This window comes from Astyanax mexicanus, chromosome 3 (assembly GCF_023375975.1).
Source record: "Astyanax mexicanus isolate ESR-SI-001 chromosome 3, AstMex3_surface, whole genome shotgun sequence".
Lineage (NCBI taxonomy): Eukaryota > Metazoa > Chordata > Actinopteri > Characiformes > Acestrorhamphidae > Astyanax > Astyanax mexicanus.
Genome location: NC_064410.1, coordinates 30,421,201 through 30,442,997, shown reverse-complemented (window position 1 = coordinate 30,442,997; position 21,797 = coordinate 30,421,201). Strand labels below are relative to the sequence as shown.

General features: G+C 36.6%; 2 protein-coding genes across 7 annotated transcripts in view; one reads left to right on the top strand and one right to left on the bottom strand.

The window, feature by feature from the left end:
• ago3b (argonaute RISC catalytic component 3b) overlaps nt 1-10,204 on the bottom strand; it is a 30,458-nt gene extending 20,254 nt beyond the window's left edge. For all 3 annotated transcript variants that reach the window (XM_049476317.1, XM_007258272.4, XM_049476318.1), the window contains exons 1-6: nt 9,513-10,204; nt 2,985-3,156; nt 2,653-2,773; nt 687-895; nt 443-579; nt 164-298 (exon numbers count right to left, since the gene is read on the bottom strand). In XM_049476317.1, coding sequence (XP_049332274.1) covers nt 164-298; nt 443-579; nt 687-895; nt 2,653-2,773; nt 2,985-3,156; nt 9,513-9,531 — 793 coding nt within the window. In that variant the 5' untranslated portion in view covers nt 9,532-10,204. The remainder of the gene's footprint in view (nt 1-163; nt 299-442; nt 580-686; nt 896-2,652; nt 2,774-2,984; nt 3,157-9,512) is intronic.
• A 1,088-nt stretch (nt 10,205-11,292) lies between these two features.
• Nucleotides 11,293-17,734, top strand: olah (oleoyl-ACP hydrolase). 4 transcript variants are annotated; one of them, XM_049476314.1, is made up of 9 exons: nt 11,349-11,363; nt 11,500-11,552; nt 11,689-11,822; nt 12,070-12,204; nt 13,023-13,161; nt 13,483-13,582; nt 13,767-13,936; nt 14,930-15,012; nt 16,341-17,734. In XM_049476314.1, exons 3-9 carry the CDS (start codon nt 11,816-11,818, stop codon nt 16,481-16,483), a joined length of 777 nt encoding a protein of 258 aa, XP_049332271.1. In that variant the 5' UTR covers nt 11,349-11,363; nt 11,500-11,552; nt 11,689-11,815; the 3' UTR covers nt 16,484-17,734. The 4 variants fall into 4 exon arrangements, with proteins under 4 accessions (XP_049332270.1, XP_049332273.1, XP_049332271.1 ...); XM_049476313.1 differs by lacking the exon at nt 11,500-11,552 and having other exon boundaries at nt 11,293-11,365; XM_049476316.1 differs by lacking the exon at nt 11,500-11,552 and having other exon boundaries at nt 11,321-11,369.
• Nucleotides 17,735-21,797: the final 4,063 nt, after the last annotated feature.

Genomic DNA, 21,797 nt, shown 5'->3' with positions numbered 1-21,797 from the left:
GAGCACAACATAATTTTGAAGGTTTTAGACTCCAGTTATAAGCTTTTTACATGTTCTCTAGCTATAACTCCAGCAACAGCTCACTAACCAATCAGCTCAAACAAGGAGAGTGTGAAAGCACCCTCTGTTTATTTATTTATTTTTTATGAGCGTCATCACATACCTTTGATTTCTTTGGTGAATTTGACTCTGTGGGAGTCTGTAAGAGGACGGGGCTGCTCATCAATGTTGTGGATGTCGAGAACCTCACACATGAACTGGATCACCTGCTGGGCTTTGTAGAAGGCAGTAGCAGACACTGCAGACAGTAAAGAACAGAAAGAACAGAAAGACAGTAAGAGTTAAACAAATCCAACACTGCGGATACTTCAGTTTACTGTTTTAACAGGTACATTCTAGATCAGATCCACATCACCCAGGTTAGTAATAATGCAGTACTAACCGTCTATGTTCAGCATCATTTTCCACATAGCCGGCCGCACTGACTGGTGGAATCCAAACCATACCTCCCTGCCCCCACCCAGTGGATGATCATAGCCTTCAGGAGAGGAGAAGAAGGACCGTCCCACTGGGGTGTACCTGTGAAGAAAGACAGAGACAATATACTGCTATCAATTTCAAATCAGAATGGGGTTGTCACTATACAAAAATTGTAAAGCATACAAACCAGAACCTATAAAGCTTACCTCATGGATGGCAGGTGGCGCAGGACCACATCGACAGCATGGACAGGGTTGGTGCTGATTGGCTTGTCCAGGTCTATAGGCTCAGGCATGGTCCGTCCTGTTAGCACCTCGTGCAGCATATGCCAACTGACCAGTGACACAAACTTGATGCTGACCTTAAAGGGCCGATCCTTACCGCCCTCACCAGGCAAGGTCACGTCGAGATCCACCTGGAAAAATGACGGCACCATGACTTAGGGTTTTGTAAAAGGCTGACATGACTAGTTAATGACTTCTAACCACAGAAATGCTAAGGCATTTTGGGTGTGTTTGTGTGTGTTTATGTAGGATTTTACATTGTTTGCATTTGCAGATTCACAAATTCGGTAATATACTGGCTTGCTAACACTAAACTTGCTAACAACCTTATAATTGCAGCATAAGACATCCATTGGGAATTTATAATAAACACTACATTAATACTGGGTAGTTCCTTCTTCTGCTCTGAAAAGCCTTAACTCCTTGTGGAAGGTATTCTACAAAATGTTGTTTCTAGTTAATGTTGTTGTGATTGCGTCACAAAATTCTATTGATTATTCAGGATAACTGTCATGCTGGCAGTCCCTCAGTGCACCGAAACTTAAAGGTTTTTTACTGGACTAATATTCTGTGAAAGGGAATGGAACTGGTTGAACCAACCAATGACTGTATAAAACAAGTACACAGTGGTGCCAATTATCCTACATTCTAAATAAACGGAGCCAAAAACGTCCGCAATGGTGTTCACTTTGCAACCAGAGTCTGTGCAGAGGAGTCACACGTCCCAAAACCAAGTATCTCATACTGCCTTCATTGATTTTACAGCCTAAATAATCAAACGTAAAACCGATTTCTATACTGGATACCTAATATATTTGGTAAGAGTAACATCTCAACAGTAACAATAAAATGTGTATATTTTATTATGAAACTATTTACACTTCCATTACATGCACCAAAGCTGCTGAGACAAGCCAAAGTCTTTTTGGTTATTTTGTTTAAACCGATTTTAATATCCAGCCCATCCCTTTATGCTAATGTTAGCTGGCTGGATGACAATTATTATTTTTCTCACTATAAGGAGCACCATCAATAAACGTCTATTTTCTTTTCCACTTTTAAACATTAAGTGGACTGGATTATATGGCGCGTTATGCAACACTAGTAAGGAACAGGGGTGTTGCCATGTTTTACTTCTAATTCAGCATGTCTCACCGCTGGGGTAAGTAAACAAAACTGTAATAAAAAAAAAAAAAAACGTTTTCTTTTAAAGTCAAAAGAGCACTGGATGTTAATCTACACAGTTTAGCTAGTGCTACAGTTAATGGACCCAGCGAACAAAGCGTATTTCTCTAGATAACTGCCCCTCACTGAATGTATTTTTTGTCAAATTAGATCACTCTGAGTAAATTCTATATGTGCATAAAAATATTTTCTGACTCATATCTGCATGATGCAATACACCTCTGCAATGAGATTGGCTTATTAGAAAGTTGCTCAAATTATTAGGTATACACTTGTTTATAATAAAGTGCTCTGTGAGTGTAGCTATTTTTGCCCTGCTGCTATGAAGCACATCTTAAAGTGAGTTCTTTGCCAAGAACGTGACAGGAAGCTCTGAATCCCTTTGTTTAAGATATGAATTCTACATTTATAGTCTGAATAAGGTATGATATCTGAGCAATCTGTAACTTTTATTTATTTATGTATTTATTTGATTTATTTCTATAAATAACCAAATGTGCCAGGTCATTTTTTTGTAACTCTAAAAATAACGAGTTGTATGCAGAAAACTACAGATCCTCCTTTATATCTTGCATCACAAAGGTTCATTTTAAGAATTTTTCTATTATCAATTGTACATGTCTGCTCTTTTAAACAACCTAAAAGATACAAAAGGTGTCATTTTGTGTGCAATTTCCCTGGTGTGTTGGTGCATGCGTCTTACCCCTCCTGTAGCCACTGGTAGCGGATGAGCTGTGTAGAGGCTCCTCTTCCCATCATAGACCGGTTTTCTGTCCCCAAAGATGGTCACCTTAAAATGCTGCACCATGGAGTCCACCACCTCCCTTATGGATGCCAATGAGATGAGTCGATTTAGAATTACAGGAATTTTAACACTTTTTATACATTGTCCCCACATTTCATCTTAATGGACCACACTGTTTGGGACATATGATTCACAGCTGTTTGTATTTACCGGCACACATGTTGCATCATTAGTGCAAGTAAATCTGAAAGCCGTTAAACACATCTTTGTATTGCATGTGTATTAAGTACCTGTTGACACGGCGGGGACATCTCTCAGGCTTGATGTCCACCTCGTACAGGTAGACATCCATTTTGGGGATGTCCACCTGGAAGCAGTTGGCCAGCAACTTGATGGGCTTCCCCATGGTGCCATAGCCAGGCCTTCGTGGCACAGACAACAGGGGCGCAGCCCCAACGGCTCCTGCAACACACACACAAACACGGCATTATGAGTGGAATAAGAAAAACATATTTAAAATTTATATTTTAGTCTGTATTTATTTATTATGTATTTACTCTAAAAAAACAAACATTAAGGCAAAGCTGGGGTACTGTGCTAAATTACCCTGACCTTATGTCATCTAAAAGTCCCTCAGTAAAAGTGCAGTTTCTTTATGAAATGAAATAAATTCAGTACATTTACTGTATATTCCTACAGAAAAAACAATATACACTGTATGGTCAAAAGTATTGGGACATCTGTTCATCCACTGCTTTTTGCAAAATTAAGTGCATAAAAAACGTTTTTTTTTTTGGTAAATGTCTTAACTGTCAAGAAAAGGCTTTCTACGATTGTATGTTTTGCACTATAAGGTGTACCGTATTAAATGGTGCAGAATCAAGTAGCTAGCTAACTAACTTTCCCAGTCCACCTTATATGGTGCACCAGTCAGCAGAGGCTGCAGCATTAATGGTGGAACAAAAAAAAATAAAATAGAATAAAAGCTAATAAAAGCTTCCCATGACAGAGCACCTTAATTTAATGCTCCACACAGCCCCTTAGAACATAGGGGTAGGAGTAGGGGTACAAGGTAAAAATGGGATTGGGCCAAATTATCCACAATAAAAAAAAAAAAAAAGTTAAACTCCCAGAGACTTGAAAACACTGCTCACTCTTCTCCCGCCTTCACTCTAGTCCTATTTCTTTTCTGTTTTTTCTTTTCCTCAAAATTTTCTTTTCCTCATCTGATTGGCTAATCAGCTTTAGATGATTGCCTCAATAGAGTACAACTAATATATATATTTTTTTACTAATCTCTGAAAAAAAAACTGAATTATATAAATCTTATTTAAATTAACTGTTGCATTACATTGCATTACTTTACACTAACAACTCAACTATTACGTAATGCTTCTAATTGCTTAATTAAGCAGGTATACACATACTTGCGCTCGTACTCAGTTAAAAGAACTGGAATCTTTGCATCCTTAGTCAAAACCTTACAAAAAGTCTCACTTTAGTTTTTTTTGTCTAGACTATACAAGACTAATAGGACTGAGGAATTGCTGACTGGTCATACTTTTACTAAAAGCTGACCGCTTTTTGCTCTGAGTCAGAATTTCTGTAACACTCAAGGGGCTTTCTGGTACACATAAGCATGGTTTCATTGGTGATGTGGATGAAGTCACTGTCTGACGATGCATATTCAATACTAGACAAGCTTTTTAGAATCTATTTAGCCTGTAGGCTCCAGTGTTGAATGATAACATCAATCGTTTAGTGCCATTTTACTGATGTTTACTTCAAAACACAAAAATGTACACTGTTGCTATACTCTTATATTTATATGAACATTCTTTGCATTGTACTTATCTGTTATATATAACAGATATAGAACAATACATGCAAAATCACTGGATTTTGTTTCTTTAAATCATTGAAAATGCCTTTTTAGACATGCTACAGATCAGTGTGTGGTAAAATTCCTTTTTTCATTCTTTTTTTTAATCAGCTGAGAACGTATTGGCTGCTCAAGATTTTAACTATTCCACAGATTTTATGACGTCTGATTTCAATTAGGAGAAAAAGTGGGGGCTAAAGCACCAATCATCTGTCATTTGTCATCCGTCATAACTGAAATGCTGAGGTATGACCTCAACACCTTCCTATAAATGCCTACTTAGTGGAAACACCACTGCAGCTGACATCAAAGACAACGCAGACACTCACAACCCACACCTTCAGTTTGCGAAAGCAAAACAAAAAACATTCCCCCAAAATCTCCTCTGACTGAGCAATGAACCATCTCTGATAAAACACGACACACAATGAGATCAGATAATGAAGTCATCATTTTGCCCTGACTCATCTTCCCCTTAAAACAAAGTGCTAGTTCCACAAGACTTACAGACTAGACTGGATGTGCATGTACTTAATCATTCATTAACATAATAATTATTCATTGCAATGAAAGTAAAATGTTCAAATAATCTTGATATTAATTTGAGTTCACACTGCCCAGCACTCACAAAGAATCTAGAATTCAATGGTATTTAAATAGTTAGGTAATGTTAAAAGTAATTCATACAGCCCCAGTAAGAAAGCATTTTTTTCTCATAAATAGGAGTTATGCCATATTAGATTTTAAACAGAAAAAATGCAAAAATTCAATGAAAGTTTTTTCAATTTACTGTATTTACTTTTGAATAGTTTGTTTGCAGTTTATATGCATGCACTACATTTGCTGCGCTTTTTGTGGTACAGTTGTTACATTACTTTATTTTTGTTACATTTTTAGTCTGTAACAATAATTTTATTTTATACAAAATCTTGTACATGAGACCAGGTAAGTTACTATTTACAAATCAGACAGACTTTTATAGCTTTTTTTGTTTGTTTCTACCAAAAATATATAAAACTGTTGTTTCTATACTAAATAAAATGTTAAAATTTACTTTGTTTCAGTAGCATATTTATGAAATTAATTTAAAAAAAATGTTTTGTTATATCGTCAAGAATCTCACAAAAAATACCCTGAAATATCTTGATATTATTTTAGGGCCATATTGCACAGTGCCCATCCCAACACATGACTTAGAACAGTCAGATTTGTTTAGGTGTCACTGCACAGTAAATTCGTTTTTATTTTTATTAAGTTGGAAAATAGGTATTCATGGGGTTTGACTGCTTTTGTAACAGCCTTGCAATTAAGCAAACAAGCAGCAATTCTAGCAACACTTTCCAGTTTTTTTTTTTCTTTTAAAGGGTGTAACTTTAACAAAAGTCAAAGTTTGATTTGAAGTTCACCAGGGGAAACAAAACCATGACCTAGTGCAAACAACACTACAGTTAACTCAATAACACTCCTAAACCACTACAGATCTCACAATACCATTCAAATGTAGAGCACAACATATACTCACTGTTTGACTCCCATAACCCCCCTACTCGGACTGTTTGGTACAAAAACATGCACTATTACACTCTTAATTTTATTGTACAGTTTATTTTACAGTGGATGCAGTATCCTGGCAATACATGCAGTAGAACATCATTTCAACATTGGAGTACGTTGAAAATGACCAAAAATGAAATTTAACAGATATTCTACACCAGGATTTAAATACAGGTTAAAGCAGAGACATTTTTTAAAGTAGCGTGAGCATCGAACACACTCTGTGTACTAGTTAAGACCAGTTTATATTAGCATGTTGTGAAGAAACTGGGCCTGGAACACTGAAGCAATGATGCAGAATGCTTTCTGCGTTTTAGTGCAGATCCACTTGGATTTAATCCAATTTCCACATTTAATTACATCTGTTTTGACAGACTGAAATACACAAACAGGTATGTATTAAAACCTCATGTACAGATCACTTCGAGAGAGACGTCTGATGCTGAAAGTCACCCAAAGGGAACTTTGCTGTTCCAACTGATTCCTAGAGTTCCCAGTGTGCCGTTGCCATGCCGACCATACCCATGTGGCCGCCCTCACTCTATAGCAACCAAGCCTATCCTAACTAGCAATAAGAGAAAACAGGTGCTTCCATATACTGTCACATGACCACCTGTAACAAACAGTCACAAATTCACCCACACAAACACTTAAAACACGTCTGATCACAGAGCTAAAACCTTTGATTCACACAACCTGGTCTGGAATTTTGACTGATATATTGGAATAAGATGAGACAGGCCTGTCAGAAGAACTATTTTTGAGATGAACTGTGTTAAAAAAGAACAGTATAATTTTAAGACCATTTTATGCCACTGATGCATTGATTGAAGAACAGTAAAGCAATCACGTATTAAGAATATTGAGCCAATGGATATGGAATATAAATAATTTCCTAACTTTAACTAATTAATGTCCTATATAAATAAAACATAATTGAATTAATAAAACTGGGCCTCATTTATCAACCATCTCTGAGTAAAAGAACTGATGTGAGATCACCTCTCATCAACTGTCTAATAGAATTCAGTAAACTTTTGCTGATCCTGCATCAGCATTCTTACTCTGACAAGTTTGATAAACAGAGTTTAAAGAGTTAGCAAATCAGCTCATTCACATTAATGGGCTCTCCTTGCTAAAAAATGCATAATAAACAAAATTAGGGACAGAAAAATTACCATCCAGGTCATATTCATCCATATATTGTACAATACATTTATGACATTATGACGGTCATACAATGAGGTGGCCATATGGGTTGTGGTTTAACTGAGCTAAAATCAACCGTGTTTAATATTATCATAAGTGAACAATGTCAATGTCAACAACCAATAGGAGGGCTACGGAAAGCCACAAGGCAAGCGTAGGGAGGTTTGCGGAACATGAAATGGATGAGACTCCAGTGATGGCTCGGAAACCACAGTTCTCCTAGAGTATACAAAAGTAGGAGAAACTGGTGGAGCTGTGTAGTGAGCAAGAGTGTCTCTTTAACACATTTCCTACTTATAATAATAATATTAATAAAAATAGTAGTAAAACATAATAAAATAAACTCTGAAAGAATCTAGTTGCAGTCTTGCAAATAGTGACCCTTCAAGATCCCCAGTCTTTGCCATCTGTGACTAAAAAGTCTGTAACTTGTCTTTAGACGTGAGAGGGTGTCAGACTTTAGTCTATTAAAAGTGTTTTCAGAGTGTTTTTGAAGTCGTCTAGTGTATGGTTAGCATTACAAGCAGTGATGAAAAGATATAGATCACATTAAAGAAATTAAGAGTTAATTTGCACAAACAAATAGATAGATGCTATCCTTTAAACATAGCTTTATCCATTTTTGCAAATGAACTCTTCAAATATTAAGACAAGAAATTAGCAAAACCATACATCTGATTTTAACAGCAGGGAACTGACTGATCTTCTGGCACTGCTGACCTGTAAACCACGTGCAGACTAGACACTTACAGAAACCTAGAACCACACACTACTAATCTGATCATCTGTGAGCAACTGGTCACAGGTAATTCTTTACTGGTATATCAGTTTGGGTCTGATTTCTAATGTTTTCCAGTTAAACCAGTTGTGGGAAAGCAGTCACCAGTGACACAGCAACCAGTAACTCAGTCACCATGACAACGGGAGGCCTCCCCCACTCTCCCCTCTGTGACCACACACACTCTCGCGAGTTTGTATTACTATCTTTGTGGGGAAGGCTTATTGTAATGCTGCTGTATTGTTTTACTACATATGTCCCCACGACGTTAGAATTCCCGTGTGGGGCAGTTATTGGGCAATTGGCATTCAGAAAGTGATAAATACACAAAATCTCTCTCTCTTTCTTTTAATTTCTCTCTCTCTCACTTTTACACACACAGATACATAGGTTTGTATTACTATCGTTTTTGGGGAAGGCTTACTGTAATGCTGTGTTGTACTGCATTACTACAGGTGTCCCCCACGACTTTAGGATTCCTGTGCGTTCCTGTTAGTTATGGGGCGTCTGGTCCTCACAAAGTAATAAATACACACAATATCTCTCTCACTCACACACAAGCAGCTCACGCAGCAGCACCTGATCTCCACGCCACCTGTGCGTGACAGGCGAGTCGCAGCGCCGTGACGTGGAAACCGCGAGTGGGTAAAAACCCTCAAACCGCCTCCAATCGACCACCAGACAGCCGAGCCTGCATAAACCTCCAGAATAACGACTTCTAATCTACAACTAAACAACTTAAACAGCTGCTAAACGGCTTAAAACAACTGTTAGCTGGGTTAGTTAAGTTAGCGTTACTTAAGTTACAGGGAGCCGGGGGGTGTACTGTCGAGTTGTGCTACCCGTCGATTTGTGCTACTAAGCGGTTCTGTGCATGCGCTAAACTCTCGATTTAACTGTTTTCCTGTGTTTTTCCTGATATTTAAAAAAATCTCAGGTGCAGTGTACAATCTGGACTTACTGTCATCGTTAGCTCGAGTGTTACAACCGTGTAAAAATGTATGATAAAAATATAGATAAAAATGATTAAAAAAAAATGTATAAAACTGTTTCTGATCACTTATATTGCCTTAACTTTACCTTAATACACCGAGTAGGCTATTCAAATATCATACCGACACGTTTACTGCGAGCATGTTCTAATATTTCGTATTTTACCTTTAAATATACACTAGGGTAGCATAGTTTGACAAGGTTGCTAAAATCGACACAACACTGAGGGGTCGAGACACAGTGCATACGGACCCCTGAACGAGCCCCACAGTCCCCTCAGAAGACCCTCCTGTAACTATCTGACCTGACTAGTTAGTTAACCAGTTATTTCACCTGCTGGTTAACCCCACCCAGCCGGGTCCCCAGCTGGGGTCACGCTCCGGGAGAAGCTCGTAAACCTACCTGTAGTACCGATTTCCATTCATGAGGTCTCTGCCCGGATTCCAGTCAGCCGGCTTTCCAGAGCTGGTGCCCGGCTTACGGGTGGTGGTAGTAGTGGTGCTGTAGGGTCTCCGCGGAGCCGCTGTGGGGCCGCTGGAGCTGCTGGAGCTCGGCTAACGGCTACCTCTCTGTCCTCCTCGCCCCGGCCGCGGTCGCCGGTCTCCGCTGCGGCTGATGAGACCGTCCCGTCCCTGAGGGTCAGCTCGGCCTTAGCTTCATTCGGTTCTCGGTGTTTATCGTTAGTTAGGTTAAAGACAGCCTCCCCGCCGTGTCCTTCGCCTCCTTCAGTAGCTCCCTCCGTTCACCGGGACTCAGTAGCGTTAATTACTCCCAGCTGACAACCGAACCAACTCCTCGTAAAAACTCCCGAGAGCGAGAAACAGCTTTTCCCTTCTTCTCAACTCGAACCAGAGCAGCAGCTTCTGTCTGACACTCGATAAAACTCACTAAAACCTCCAACCTCCACTCAGCCACAGTTTATTACAGTCTAAAACCAGTTAAAATTCGTCCTTCTATAATAAAACACTCAGCACCGCAGCAGAGGTTCAGCTCCGGGCTGTTTTTCTCGCTGGTTCACCGGTTCGTCTCTCCGACTCTCTCCGCTCCTGTAACCGGTTCACCATCTCTCTCTCCACCGCCGGGCTGAGGGAGGGGGACCACAGGAAATACCAACGGCAGGAAGCGCCGTCACATCCTGCAACCATGTCATTCATTTCTGATCCACGTCTGAGACTTAATTCATTAAAGAACATAAATAATAATATAATTAAGTTTCTGAAATTCTGTTTTAGTCACAACAGAAAAACATTGAAGCTCAATTCGCTGCAATTTTATTTTATAACCACCTCCACTACCCAGCTTTCCTATAATAACGATTTTTTTCTTCAAATTTATTCATTTTTTCATTATAGATTAAAACATATTCTTCTTATTATTATTAATATTATTATTGTCTTAACCCTCAAAAGGCATGAAATATATTTTTGGAGAGAAAATAAAGTTTTGTTGTTTTTTTTGGTTGATAATTGATAACAAGCTCATTAGAAGAAAACACGTTTTAGTAAGCTTACAACAAGATTGTAAGAATAAAATAAGAATATAAACAACCAAATATACTTCTTTACGTATTATTGCGCGTATATAGATTTTTATTTATGACCCACTTGTACGCCTCATTGTTTTGGATATAGATATGCCTTGCAACATTATATTATAATACAAATAAAAAAAATATAATAATAAAAATAATATAAAATAAGGTATGGTATGGAATAGTGCAATAACCAAAATATGGTTTGATTCCTGTGGGAAACATTATGCCATATTGTTTTTTTATGTTAATTTAATGGTTAGTTTTGGCTTTATTTTAGTTTTCTTGTCTAATGTTAAAATGTTTTCTTTTCTTATTTAAAAATATATATATATTATTTATTTTGATTATTATTATTAAATTAAATGATTATTTTGCTATCTAACCTTAGTTATGCTTATTTTTTCAATGTTTTACCTTGCTTATTTTATTCCATGTTGTGTTTGTATGCGGTGGTTTCATATTATATTTAAATTTTTCTATTGTAAATGCTCAGCTGCATTGAAAATGTACCTCAGTGTACCTCAGAGTGAAAATACATGTATGTGATTGATTAATTGATTAATTAAATATAGAAGAAAGGAAAACACTCCAGGTAAAATCTGTAAAAGTCTCAAAAGTCTGGTGGCTGTTTTAGCACAGTGGTCTGAAGATGGCAGCATTGCGCTCTGGATTTAACTGAGCTCACCACAGAAGAAACTGAAGAAGCGCACCTTCAACATGTGTGTGTATGAAACGTTCAGCTGCGTTTAGAGTTTAGAGTTTAAATGCTCCTGGTTCTGTTTAAGCAGAACAGCGGTATACACCCTCATTATTTAGAGATAAAAAGTTAAATCGTTTATTTTGTTTGTGTTCCAGGGTTGAAACTGATATGAACTGAAGTAAAGACTGAAGAAGCGCACCTTCAACATGTGTGTGTATGAAACGTTCAGCTGCGTTTAGAGTTTAGAGTTTAAATGCTCCTGGTTCTGTTTAAGCAGAACAGCGGTATACACCCTCATTATTTAGAGATAAAAAGTTAAATCGTTTATTTTGTTTGTGTTCCAGGGTTGAAACTGATATGAACTGAAGTAAAGACTGGGTGGTGTTGAAGGCACCTCAGGGATCTGTTCCAGGGAACGTTACAGTGATTGGACGGGCTACAGTGTAATGTACTACAGTGTAATGTCTTTAAATGGCAGGTGAATAGTTTGCTCTTTATTCTGAAGTGTCAGTAGACATATTTATCAGTGGTATATTTAAACAAACAGTTATGAAACAGTGGAGCTTATAAACCTAGACTGTTATCTAGGTTATTTATTGCTATTTTGTACTTGGACTTGGAGTCTCATGTAAATAACCTTACTCAGCTGTAGACTGGTTCCTAGTTCAGAAGGATGGTATTGTTATTTTTTAATCACCAGTAGCTCTAACTCTGTTTAATTGTAGCTGGGATGGATAAAGTCATTAGCTGCTTCAGCAGGAGGCCGGACGCTGTGGTCAGACTGATCTGCTTCCCCTGGGCAGGTGGAGGCTCCATCCACTACGCACGCTGGGGGAGACTCCTCAACTCCTCTGTTGAAGGTACTTCTCCGCTACACTGACCTTTACTGTGTATTATTGTGCTGTATTTATATATATATATTGGCAACAAAATCAAAGTGAGATCATGTGGATTTATTTCTACAATGCTTAAATGATTTGAAGGACCATTAAGTATTATATTTTCAACATTAAATGATAAAATGATCAGGATGTTTTATCAGATATTAGATGCTTTTATAGCATTTTCTGGTGTTTGAAGGCCCCTCATCCACTGTTCCCAGCATTTCAATCTGTGAACTGTGAAATTTGTTTTACATTTCATAAGTAAGAAAAATAAGAAAAATGATCACAGTTCCTGCTTCTGTTTTATAGCTATAAAACAAAAAAAAATGTTTCTTTGGCACTGGTTTGTACACCACCATTCTTATTACTTAAGAAGAACATTATAAGTAAACATTGATTTTTTTTGTTACTTTACATATTTTTAAGATTGATGATAGAAAAACAACATTTAAACCATCTTTATTTAAATCACTCTCACATAAAGAGCCTCACCAGCTCTATTCCAGTTCTATGCCAGATTCAGCCCCTTTCAGAATGATCTGCTTAAGGGCTCTGTCACTTATGCAAATAGGCTGTTGTTTATATAAGATCTTAGAGTATTTAAAGATTTGTCTTTTTCTTATGCACTTTTCCACATTCTCAAAACTTTTTCTGAGATGGTGCTGTAAGCGTTTAATGTATGCAAATTAAATGGATATTAAAGTATGTTGATACATTATGTGTCTGCGCTCTGACAGTTGGTGCTTTTTGCTGCTTGTGTTATTGCTCCTCTTTTTGTTCTTTGTGATATGCAGTGTATTCAGTCAGACTGCCCGGCAGGGAGAGCCGAGCTAAAGAACCATTCTTCCAGCACATGCAGCAGATCCTCGATGAGGTCATCAGTGTGCTTTTGCCAGAACTCAAGGAGAAACCATTTGCTCTCTTTGGACACAGGTTGGTGCTAAAAAAGTTATATCTCACATCTACTTCACAAATGAATGTAAAGTTTTTTGTTCTCTGGGATCAAAAACAACATTTTGGTGCTAGCAAAAATGGAAACCAAATTTCCTATAGGAAATATTTTTCTTTCATAATTTGTTTGGGAAACTTTGTGTTGTTTGCATTATTTGGCAAAATGCAACAACACTGTTTATAATGTTTTCAACAGATTTCATCAATGATTTAAAAAAAGTTTTTTAAAAACGCATTAAATTTCATGTATTTTACTTCAGGCACTTTGTGGTTTCTCATCTCATTGTGGTTCCTTTTCCCCAGTTTTGGTGCTATGACCAGCTATGCCTTTGCCGAGTATGTGAAAAAAGTTCACAATCTTGAACCAGTCCATGTGTTTCTCTCTGGAGCTTCTGCGCCTTATGTAAGTACAGTTTGTTCACTGCAGTAGTGATTTCAAAGAGAACAGTGGCATAATATAAGTTATTGTAAAGTGGTATGACTTATCTGCTGGTAAATCATTACATGTTTTTTAATTAAAACATGTAAATGTGTAAAGAAACATTTACAATAACTTTTTAGCTAAAACAATTAATCCTCTCTGTCAGTCTGAAACCAGATTACAAGCCCCACGGAGAAGCCAACTGTCTGATGAAGAATTCCTTCAGTGGATGACCTCGATTGGAGGAACTCCTCCTGAAATATTGGCCAATCCTGAAGTGCTGAAGCTGTTCCTGCCAGCTTTGAAGGCGGACCTCGGTGTAGTGGAGAATTACAGGTTGGTGGAATGCAATTAACTGCATATGAGTTTTTATATAATTAATATATTTCTTGTAACACAATTTCACTAACACATTTTTAGTATTGTATTTTTTGCACTATAAGGTGCACCAGATTATAAGGCACACTATCAATAAATATCTATTTTCATACACAAGATGCACCAGATTATAAGGAGCATTTTAAGCAGCATTTCTTAGAAACAGGGGTGTCTCCACATTTCCCTTCTAATTCAGCAGGTCTTGCCGCTGGGTGGGGAGACCGGTAAAGCTATGATATGTAAAGTAAAAGAAACTGTAATTCTTAAAAAAAAAAACATTTTCATACGAGTCAGACAAGTCAAACGAGTGCTGGATGTAAATCTACACAGATTTCTCTCCTAAAAACTGTTAATTTGGGAGTTAATTTAAGAGATTTACAGATTTCCACTAATGCTGGAACTAACTAATGCTGCCTAACTGCTGCACGACAGAGCTACACTGAGGAACCTTGAGTGTTCCAGTAAGCCAGGGCCATATCAGTTAGCAGTAAAAATATCTAGCATGTTTAGCAGGTAATGCTAATGCTGCTCAAGCAGTGTTGGCCGAGGTTAGCAGCAGACTACAAGCTAATAAGATACAAGATAATACTCACCTCTGAGCAGCCAAATGGCTAGCGCTTAGCGGGTAATGCTAATACTGCTGGAGAACTAAACTAAAACGCCTGTATAACTCTTTACTTCAGCACAGTAGTTTTGCTGCTCCTTACAACCTGACTGGTAAAATTCATACACCAGATAATAAGGAGCACAGACGATTTTTGGGAAAATTAAAGTATTTTAGGTGCACTGTATAGTCTGAAAAATACAGCAATTTTCAATTACAATCCAGTGCCACCAGTGTTGTAAGGACATTTCCAGTGGCATTCAAAGTGACATTGTGATTTCCACAGATTACACTGAGAACTGAAAGTTATATGTGTAAATGTTTACGTGTGTGTTTGTGTGTTGCAGGTGTAGCAGGCCAACAAGACCTTTTCTTTCATGTCCCGTCTCGTGCTTTGATGGCAAGGAAGACATGCCACACGACTTACAAGGTTAGAATCCCGTAGGACTGTCCTGAACAGTACTGGTGTTCCAGCATTACTCCATCGTCCATGAGAACGAATGTTAAAATATTGTGTGTGTTTATATTCACTTCACAATCCGATTATAAACAGATTTCTGCAGTTACAGTATCTGATTATTCAAGTAATTAGGTAAACAGCATACTCTGATTTCTTTGATAGAAGTTTTGAAAATCATATAAAGAGAGCTCAGTAATCATATTTATCAGTCCATGTATATTCTTAACTGAAGTGTCAAATTTTTCAGTCTGTGCATTCATAAAAACATGCTGTGGTACTGAAAATAAGCAAGTAGTGTTTACCACAGCACCTACGAGATGGCAACAGACTGCTTTCAAAGCAACACTGAAACTGAAGGATTTTAATCATCTTTATCTTCTATTATATGTATGTTCATATTGCGTGAACTCTATAGTGAACCTGTTTGAATCACGTCTTATTCTGTAAGATTATTAGCTTGTTGCAAATATGGCTGAGCGATATTGTAAAACTTATTCCTTTTTTTTCTTGATTATGATTTATTAGTTATTTGTAAACAGACAGCAACATTTAAAGTAATGAACAAGCTGTTGTTATTTTAGTTTAGTTTTTTTTTAACAAATAATAAGCAGCATCCTTTAACCTTTCAGCAGTTTTGTATTAAACAAGGTGCAAACATAACCACTTTGTATTTCAGTTAAGAAAAAGCGTAAACTATTAAAATCACTGAAATATAAAAGAGTTGTTAACAGGTTACTGACAGAAGCAAATGTCTATTTACTGAGATTACCTCAGTAAATTTTTTTATAATATTTGACTAATCAAATATTATAAAATTTCATCAAATTGTATTAACCTCCCAACATAGTTGCAAAGTAAGAATTTTTCTGAGTTTTCCGATTATCTGATATCAAACGTTCATGAGAAACATTGATTGCATTGCTAACCAGCTCTAATATGCTACAGTAATCACATGTGTATAAAAGTGCGTGTATACACTGTCTGCACCTCGTGGTAGCACAATGCAGCCCTTATTATATTTTGAATTGTTGTAGTGACATTAGTTTTAAGCGATCTAATGCTACACCTGAAATGGGAAAGTTCACATTAGCTTGCATTCAGTACTGTTATGCTTTAAAACACAGGGTTTTATACATAATGATAAATCACACAGAGATCTCTTTATATGCTATACACATTTAAGAAGCTGGGAGATCAAAATTTTATGCTGGATTTCTATTTAAATCCAGTTCTAGATAGGATCTTAAAGTTTATATGCAGTATGTCACTATGTTTCTAACATATATTCTTCTTTACAGCATGGCAAGCTATGACTAGTGGTGATTTCACTGTGCAGATGCTCTCCGGATCACACTTCTACCTGAAAAACCCAGACAATGAGAAGATCATACTGGACCACATCACGAAACATCTAGAAACAGCTGAGATGGACTACTTGTAGAGTGCCATTGGATCATATTTTTAAGGCAACCAGATAAAATGATAATGTGAAACAGAGCCAACGATTAGCCTGACATTCTGATTTCTACATGTTGCACTGAGAAATGCTATTTCTAACATTTTTAATCATTTTTGATTGTGTGCTTTACTGCCCAGAGCAGTCTACAAATATTATATATATATTATAAGATCCAGATCCAAGCATTATCAATGTGCGAATTTTTGTATATTGTAAAAAAACAAATATAAACATGTATATTGATGTTAAACATTATGTTCTGATTATGCCACAGTTAGTTTCGACCCTGCAATGTGATTGGCTGAGAGGCGTTATATTAGTGCCGCTATCAGCCGGTAATGCACTGTAACTGAAGCTCTCCATGTATTACTCCACCACATACAGGTAACTTGCAGAGTTTTTAGAACTGAACAGATTGTATTTTCTCATCCTCTTTAACTCAAAATCTTTCAATAAACTGTGATAATGCAACTGTGGTGTATAATCACAATAATACAGTCAAGGTTTGTGCAATATATTATAGCACTCCCTCTTATATTGCTTAAATATATAGGGAAGAACAAAGGAATTTATTCAGGGTATTTTTGGGACATTTATATTGACCAATTTATAGTAAAATGTTTACGCATTGTTAAGTAGCTGACCTTGTTAATAACATAATTTAACATTCTAACAATTGACATGAAAAATTAGTTATGTTTTGAGTTATGTTTTGTTTGTATGACAGAAATTACATGGCGTGGCCTACTTTGACCCTCTTTCAGCTCCTATGTTGTCCTCAGGTGACTTTAGCAGATTTTGTTAATGGGGGTGAGTAAGGATGGCTGGTGTCGGATCTGTGTTAAAGAATGTTCTGTACCTCCTACATTAATGTGCAATTAAGGAGGCAGAGCTGACTAACATTGCCTGTCTGAAATGGAAAAAGTGTGGCTAAATCGAGCGTCCTCCACATTGTGTGTACAGAGGATGCAGTGAAACCATGCAAGTTGGCTAATTATTAGTGAAAAGCACAGCAAGCTTTACTCATGCACTCCAGCGTCTTACAAATGTGAGGATAAATGCTATTTATAAATGGCAGAAATGTAAAAACAATGATAATCCAAAGCTTAAATGTTACCTTTTAGGAATAATGTTAAAAATCACATTATCTTGCAATCTTTCCACAGGTCTGAAAAGCTATCATACGTTTTGTTCTCATGCTTGTAAAATTAAAATAAAAGTATGTTAATCCAACTGTATATTCAAATATTATTTTCAAAATACTACATTTGCAACATGCAGCTGAAGGGTGTAGCACAATGAATTTTGAGTTGTATAGGAATATACAGCTTTGGAAAAAAAATATTTCTTTGATTTTTACCAAATTGAAAACCTCTGGAATATAATTAAGAGGAAGATGGATGATCAGAAGCCTTCAAACCAAGCTGAACTGCTTGAATATTTGCACTAGAAGTGGCATTAAACTATCCAAAAGCAGCGTGTAAGACTGGTGGAGGAGAACATGCCAATATGCATAAAATCTGTGATTAAAAACCAGGGTTTTTAATTTCTGAACTCTTAATACTTTATGAATATGAACTTGTTTTCTTTGCATTATTTGAGGTCTGAAAGCTGTGCATCTTGCATCTTTTTTGTTATTTCAGCCATTTCTCAATTTTTGTAAATAAATGCTCTAAATGACAATATTTTTATTAGTAATTTGGGAGAATTGTTGTCCGTAGGTTAAAGAATAAAACAACAATGTTAATTTTACTCAAACATATACCTATAAATAGCAAAATCAGAGAAACTGATTCAGAAGCTGAAGTTGTCTCTTAATTTGTTAGAAATTAGAGGAATTTAAAGTCTGGAATGTTTACTTGAATTATATCTATTTATCTTATCATTTGATGGTTTGATTTGAAATGTATGTATGAAATGGAGCAGAGGAGCAAATCAAATAATGTTTTTATTCCCATTTATATTATCAAAGGAAAAAAAATAAGTAAGCATTAATTTCATATGAATAAAAACAGTTATAATGTAAATAAAGTTCATGAAAAATTATTGCTTACATCTGATGTCTCTTTTTCATTGTTAAATATTCTTTTCCCACTTTATACCTGTTTATTAGCACTTACAGCAGTCAAATGTCTAGTTTTTTTTTTTTTTTTTTAATGCCTGGAGAAATACTAGCAATTATTTTTAAACACAATGTTGTTACTGTTTGGAGTTTAGAAGGTAATACACTATTTTTGTATGCTAAAATATAAATTACATTTCATAACTATCCCTTTTTCACACACACTGTTGCTATATCTCTTCATTAAACATTTACTCGTCACATTAAATATTCAAATTTAAAAAGCATCAAAACTACCCTGAGATATTATAAAGTAAAAAGGCTATAGCTATATTTTCAGGTATACTACACTACACTTTATATTTGTCTCCCAACTAAATATAAATGGGAGTACCAGCATTTAAATGTGTTGTATTTTTATTTTATATTTTTTGACACCACTATTATAAATATAGTTCCATGTTGTCAATCTTACATTATTAGGGTTCAAGCACCGAAGGTGCGTAGAACCCTATTGTTTTTGCTAAGATTTTTCTTCTTATTATTATTCTTTTTCCACTTGGTCAAGTGGTGGCGCTATAAACAAGGAAATTAATTTTTCACATTTTTCTCAATAACTCAAAAACCATAAGACCTACATTCAAAATTCTTTTTTTGATGGATTCCTTGGGTCAATACAACTTTACAATTTAGACCATGCACTTCCGTCTATATAGATTTTTTGCTAATTTGCATAATATGCAAAACATACTTTTGCGAACTAGTCCTAGGAATTTTGACCAATTCTGGCATGTTTGGTATCAAAATACTCGTGTGAGCACGGCCTTTAATATTCATCAAATGTTGAAATTTGTAAACAATATGGCCGCCATATGCAAATTAGTCCTTCCGGATATATGCCCCCATTCACTCCAACAGTTAAATTTGGAACACTGTTTTTCAGCAACCGTGCAACCTAGCAAGCTGAAAATTTGCATGCAGAATCTATAATACAGCCTCTAAAGGATGTTCAAAGGTCAACTTAATCAATCAACATGGCTGAACAACATCAGCCAAGCAGCATTCAGCAGACATTTTGGCAGGCTTAATGTTGCCCAATGTGGATGACACTTGGCAGTTATGTTCAGGTGGAGACACTGTAGTGACCTGCAAAGTGCTGAAACAATCCGGCCACTGGGGGGCGCTGTTCCAAAAAAAACTAGTATATGTCAATCATACTGTACTATTTTGACATCTAATTGTTTTTGCCATATTTAGTACAGTGGCTCTGACAAATTTGTCAATACAACTATGTTTAAAAAGTGCTTTGTTCATTCATAATTGCTAATTGTTTGAAAATAGCTATATTGAAACTAGTCTCTGGATATATCACCTCCATTTCAGTCTTGTTGCACACTGTAGAGTCTCTAGGTAAAGATTCATTAAAAACATTTGTGAAAATTGCACATACAATAGTGTCCAGGCATCAAGCTATCTGTGCGTCCTTGGAATTTCTAACCTAAATTGTTGTAACTCTCCAGTATTTGCTGTAATCTCACAATGTTAAAGACCTCTGTACAATATCACTCTGATGGAGCGCCATTTAATTCAGAACTAGATTTAGAATAACTTTATAATTACATGTCATATCAGAACATTCACTCCTTTGTGCCTCTGCTCAACATTAATAACAGGTCAAAGACTTTTGATAATTTCTAAATGTGACAGAGTGTCTCCAATTGTGTTACACCTTCTTACACATCACCATCCTATGCTCAACTGGCACCATTGTGCCAGTTGGTGCTTGATGAAGCACCATTTAATTCAGAACTATATTTAGAATAACTTTGTAATTACATTTCATGTCAGACAATGCACTCATTTGTGTTAATGTAAACTTGTTTGGTCAAACATTTTAGCTTGTTTTTCAAAGGTCAATCTGAACACCACTTTCTGAACATTCTGGTTGAAGCCACCTGATCAATACCCATAACATGTAGACACCTTTTGACTTGTGCTAACTCACTTGATGAATATCCTACAAACTACAATAGATTTGCATGTGAATTTAAGCATCATCATGTTGAAAGGCCTCTGCTCAACATTAATAACAGGTGAAAAACTTTTGATAATTTCTAAATGTGACAGGGCATCTCCAATTATATTAGACCTTCTTACACATCACCATTCTGTGCTCTAGTAGGCACGATTGTGCCAGTTGGTGCTTGAACCCGCTGATTGCCGCTTGCGGCTATTTTTATTTTTTTATTTACATTTAAACATTCACTATTAAAGTGTGACTAATTATGAATAATCATAGAATTTTGTGATTAATCTGATTTGTTTTTTTTTTTTGTATCTATCGACACCACTAATAAAAAACAGATTTTTGCATGATTGTATTATTAAACAATTGGAATATAATCTGTGTATTAGACACAACTAGTAAATCTCAGATCATCTCTGTCTCTTCATTACATTACTCTGCTGGCTGTCGGAAGTGTGGGCCAGAACTCATTTATCTGGAATGTTTAGGTTAACTGCCATCAAATGATGGAGTGGGTTGAGGAGTAAAGAAGAACATATCGCCTCTGATTGGCTAACAGCACTGCAGAGAACGCCTACCTGCCTTCCCCCCACAGTTAATTTAACAGCTCTAAACCCTCCCTACTTCGCTGCTCTTCCCACGGCCGCGTAGATTCCCACCCCTCCCCGCAGCATTGATAACGTTTCTTTCAACTAAACTGACGCTTCTAAACTCTTACCTCAGTAAACGGCGCCCGCTTTTACCAGTGTTCTGTCAAGTTGTGCTGCCTTGTCAAACCGTGCTTCCCTAGTGTATATTTAAGGTCTCTGTAAAACGCAGAATCAACCAGAGATACTATTTAAACCTTACACAAGATAGCTAACGCTAACTAGCTGGTGTAAACAGAAGCTGTGAGCTCCTCCTTACTTAACGAGACAGTGTTGACTCTGCTGCAGCCTGACTTCTGCGCTCCCTGTGCCATGAAGCCATGGTTGACGTAGACTTCTGAGCCTTCTCTAATTGATTAGTTTTTCTGAGGCTTTTCTTTTACTAGCTAGAGCAGACAATGGAAGCTGAGGAACAGTTTCATGTGTAGCATGCATCGCTGTCCAATGAAAAACACTTATCTCCAAAACAGCAACTTTACAGGAGAGAGAAAAACACCTTTTAAACTTTAAATGAAAATCAATGTAAAAAGAGTTTATTCCAGGTCATTTTGAAGAGTTTAT